Below are 5,000 nucleotides of genomic sequence, written 5' to 3'. Positions count from 1 at the left end.
CATGTGGCCAGCCGGGGCTCGAACCGCCGATCTGCCAACCTTGCGATCATTAGACGTCAGCTCTACCTCCTGCGCCACAGCCGCCCCTCTGTTGTATTGACAGTGATATTTACTCTGAGAGAGCCCAAACAGCTAACTGACTGAGATGGTTTGTGTCCCTAGGCGTGGGTGTGTGTCACGTGGCCGGCGACCCCCACTACTACACCTTTGATGGCGTCATGCACACCTTCATGGGCACCTGCACCTACACCCTGGTCCAGGTGTGTATCTCTGTCCTCTATTCATAGTTCTCCCTCCCTCCCTCCATCCTTCCATCCCTCTCTCTCTCTCTCTCTCTCTCTCTTCTTTCCAGCATACCCTTATTTATTCTCTCTTTCCCACCCTCCATCCCGTAACGCATCTCTGTTTCTTTCCCTCTCCTACCATTCCTTTCTCTCTCTCTGTCTCTTTCTCTCTCTCTCTCTCTGTCTCTTTCTCTCTCTCTCTCTCTCTCTCTCTCTCTCTCTCTGTCTCTTTCTCGCTCTCTCTCTCTGTCTCTTTCTCGCTCTCGCTCTCCCTCTAACTCACCCCTCTCCCTCCATCTCCAGATGTGTAACTCCACCCAAGTCACACCCTTCCGTATTGTGGCGAAGAACGAGGAGCGCGGCCAACCACAAGCCTCCTACGTCAAACAGATCGACATCTTCCTCCCCAACACCAACATCACCCTCATGAAGAGCCGCAGAGTCCTGGTGAGGAGGAGGGAGGCAGGGAGGGAGGGAAGGAGGGAGGGAGGGAGGGAGGGAGGGAGGGAGGGAGGGAGGGAAGGAGGGAGGGAGGGAGGGAGGGAGGCAGGAAACGGGGGGGTGGAGGAGAGGGGAAGGGTAGACAAAGGGAGGAAGGGAGGAAGGGGGTAACAGAGAAAGGAACAGGGGGATCTAAGCAGGAAAGGGGGAATGGAGGGAGGAAGGGGTGGACAACCATACCAGTCTTTGATTGAGACCTTTTTTTTGCATAAATGTAGCTTAATGAGTCTTAAGAGCAGCCATTACTATGTATTGAACAACCGGCCTGATGTCATAACGGATCATTGACCATTACTAACTGTGCCCCCCTCCCCCTATTAACCTCTCGCCCCCTTCTCCCCCTCTCCCCCTCTCCCCCTCTCCCCTTCTCCCCCTCTCCCCTTCTCCCCCTCTCCCCCTCTCCCCTTCTCCCCCTCTCCCCTTCAGTTGAACGGACGCAGGGTGAAGACCCCTCTGGATATCGCGGTGGCCGGGGCGAAGGTCCTGAGTAGCGGGGTCTACAGCATGCTGGACACAGACTTTGGTCTGAATGTGAAGTTTGACGGAGTCCATCATCTGGAGATCACCATCCCTGGAGAATACTTCAACAAGGTACTGGGACTAGTTGTGTTCCAATCATAGCTAGCTAGCTTACTTACTTACTTACTTACTTATCAAATGTACATTTGGGACAGTAATAGTTCACTCAAATGACTGGCATGCTGCTAGGTGATAAGTAAGCAAGTAAGCTAGCTAGCTATGATTAGAAACAAAGTAGTATCCAGTTTTGGAATAGAACCAGAACTAGAACTAGGTTTGTGTTGGTGGGAAGGAGGTGTGAGTCTCCCATGTACATCAAAGCTCTCACTGCTCTGACACCTGACCCTATCACTGCTCTGACCCCTGCCCCCCCCCCCCCCCCCCAGGTGTGTGGCATGTGTGGGAACTACAACATGAACGCCTCAGATGACAGCCTGATGCCAGACGGTCGCCCAGCCAAGGATGTGATCGAGCTGGGGAACAGCTGGAAGTCTGAGGGAGACAGTGAGCCAGGGTCAGTCACACACACACACACACACACACACACACACACACACACACACACAAGGATGTGATCGAGCTGGGGAACAGCTGGAAGTCTGAGGGAGACAGTGACCCCGGGTCAGTCACCCCTCTCTCATCACATAACGACCTCCTCAGTCTACACACACACACACACACACACACACACACACACACACACACACACACACACACACACACACACACACACACACAATGAAGACCTCTTACTCTACTACACCTTATACCTGAGCAAACACAACAAACATAGGTCCAATACAACATTTGTTTTAGTACATTAGTATGTAGATTACATAGGTAAAGGTATTTCAGGTGTGTTTTATTTAGCGTGTAGTTAGTTTGCACCTTTTTGGATTATTCCATCGGTCCCATTGTACCAGGCAACTTTTATCAAGCAAAGCTCAAGTATTTGAAAGTATTTGACATACATACACGCTCCATTGTACCTCCTACCCCCCTCGACAGGTCCACCGTCAACATCCCCCCAGCCAACCATCTGCCTCCGCCTTCAGTCATGAATGTTTTACACTCTAGTCTAGTTCATCAATAATACACCACACTACAGTGCTGGGCTAGTTTACCTGTTCACGGGTTATACCAATGAAAACAGTTGACATACTATAGATGGTTATGGTTCATTGATCATCCTTATGATATGGAAAGAGGATAGGACATATTTGGCCTCTCCCTCCGTCACTCTCTAACTCTCTAACTCTCATCCCTCAGGTGCCAACCAGACCAGCGTCCTGACGTTCACACCCGACTGCACCGCAGAGGAAGAGAAGGAGTTCGAGGCCAAGTGTTCTCATACCTTCCTGTCCGACCGCTTCAAGCCCTGCCACTCCCTGCTGCCCCCGGAGGCCTTCCTAGGGAACTGCGTGTACGACATGTGCGAGTACGACGGCATGCAGGCCACACTGTGTGACAACGTGGAGGCCTACGCCCAAGCCTGCCAGAGCGCCGGGGTCACCATCAGCTGGAGGAACAACACCTTCTGTCGTAAGAGAGGGGAGGGAGAGGGGGAGGGGGAGGGTAGGGGAGAGGGAGGGAGAGGGGGAGGGGAGGGGAGAGGGAGGGAGAGAAGGACAGGGTTTCCACGGGTCCTTGAAATCCTTGAAAGTTATAGACATGGGTCATTGAAAGTGCTTGAATTCCCCTCTCTCTCTCTTTCTCTAAAAATAAATATATATTAAAAAATGTTTTACTTAGCTCGTCAACTAGTTCTGTCTCAAACTATGCCGGGTTGGGTCCTTGAATTTGAGGGAATTGAGTCTTGAAAGATGCTTGGAAGGTGCTTGAAAGGTGCTTGGAAGGTGCTTGAAAGGTGCTTGGAAGGTGCTTGAATTTGATGTTTCAGAAGGTGTGGGAACCCTGGAAGGAAGGAGTCACTAAAACGTGTTAAAGTGTGAGATGTGCAACGATGTGTACCGATGTCTCATAACCTCTCTCTCTCTCTCTCCTCTCTCCTCTCTCCTCTCTCCTCTCCTCTCCTCTCCCCAGCCCTGCCCTGCCCTCCAGACAGCCACTACTCAGACTGCAGCCCCCCCTGCCCGCCCACCTGCTCCGACCTCTTCCCCACCACCTGCCACCTGCCGTCCACCAGGTGTGTGGAGGGCTGCCAGTGTGACGCCGGCTTCGTCCTCAGCGACGAGAAGTGTGTCCGTCTGGACGGGTGTGGCTGTGTGGACGAGGACGGAGAGTACCATAATGTGAGTCTGACAGACATACACACACACACACACACACTCATATACACACACACTCACACACACTCACACACACACATACACACACACACATACACACACACACACATACACACACACACACACACTAGTGTGTATGATGTGTATTCGGCTATCAGAAAATGATAAAAGTAAACACAAAGTAAACACAATTCAAATAGGACAGTAGTTCAATTGTGTGTGTGTGTGTGTGTGTGTGTGTGTGTGTGTGTGTGTGTGTCCAGGTGGGAGACTCGTGGGTGACAGATCACTGTGCAGACAGGTGCACCTGTAACCTCGGGGGCAGCATCGGCTGTAAGGACTACGGGTGTAACGACCAGGCTGTGTGCACCCTGGACGAGAACGGAGACCTCTACTGCAAACCTGAGAGTGAGTGTCCAAATCTAGCCCCTAATATTCCCCCCCAATGTAACCCCTCTGTGTTTGCTGCCACGCTGCCCCCTGTCCTGCCCTGAATAGCACAAGTAGAATGTTGCTTCACTTTGGTCGGTTGAATACTTCAGAGCAGAAACAGGGAACAGCTTGCTGCTTCTCTTGCTGAATATTTTTTTTTAAAACTATGTCAATAATCCACAGTGTGGCCTGGGGTGGTCCAGTGGTCTAGCACCACGGTCTACAATGCACACATATGCCCATGTCGGCATGGGTTAGAATCCGGCCCATGCCCTGCTGACATGCCCTCTCTCTCTCTCCCTTCTTCTCCTTACTGTCCTATCTGTCTTCACTGCATCTGTCCAATAAAATGAAAAAAATACGAGTGGGACTGCCCCACTCAGAAAAATAACTTAAAAATAAATAAATAAAAATAATCCACAGTTATACAGGTCATATCTGGAGGCCGTATCTGTGATCCATAAAGCCTCTAAATCTCTAAACACAAACAATCTCTCTCTCTCTCTTGTCTCTTCATGTCACTCCCCCCACCCCCACCCCCCTCTCCCTTACCCTCTCCCTTACCCTCCTCCCCCTCTTCAGAGTTCAATAAGTGCAGTGTTTCCGGAGACCCCCACTACCGTACGTTTGACGGGTTCACCCACCACTACCAGGGTCCGTACACCTACGTCCTGACCCAGGGCCAGAACCTGCCCTCCTCCCTCACCGACCTCAACGTGCGGGGCAAGAACATCCGCCGCGGGGGCAACCGCCGCGTGTCCTTCCTGGACGAGATGTTCATCGACGTGTACGGGGTTAATGTCCGCTTCCAGCAGAAGAAGAAAGTACTGGTGAGTTGGATGGAGGGAGGGAGGGAGGGAGAGAGGGAGAAGGATCCATGAATCGTACTGGGCCGTTGGCATACATGAGGAAATTAACATTGTGGTGCCATTTCTCTATGAATGTTGTAATGGCGTAATAGTCATATTCAGACACTGTGTCCTGAATGGAGGCTTTTGGATGCAACCCAGCAATG

At 51.5% G+C, this 5,000-nt stretch overlaps 1 protein-coding gene across 1 annotated transcript in view; it reads left to right on the top strand.

Moving 5' to 3' along the window:
* zanl (zonadhesin, like) overlaps positions 1-5,000 on the top strand; it is a gene marked incomplete at both ends in the record, with an annotated part of 82,749 nt that overhangs the window by 70,938 nt on the left and 6,811 nt on the right. The window contains 9 exon segments of the mRNA XM_080543119.1: positions 163-260; positions 588-731; positions 1,212-1,376; positions 1,691-1,818; positions 2,574-2,598; positions 2,600-2,846; positions 3,348-3,556; positions 3,817-3,961; positions 4,568-4,815. Coding sequence (XP_080399245.1) covers positions 163-260; positions 588-731; positions 1,212-1,376; positions 1,691-1,818; positions 2,574-2,598; positions 2,600-2,846; positions 3,348-3,556; positions 3,817-3,961; positions 4,568-4,815 — 1,409 coding nt within the window.

Source organism: Nansenia antarctica (genome assembly GCF_963989245.1).
Source record: "Nansenia antarctica genome assembly, chromosome: 12".
Lineage (NCBI taxonomy): Eukaryota > Metazoa > Chordata > Actinopteri > Argentiniformes > Microstomatidae > Nansenia > Nansenia antarctica.
This window is presented reverse-complemented; position numbering and strand designations above follow the sequence as displayed.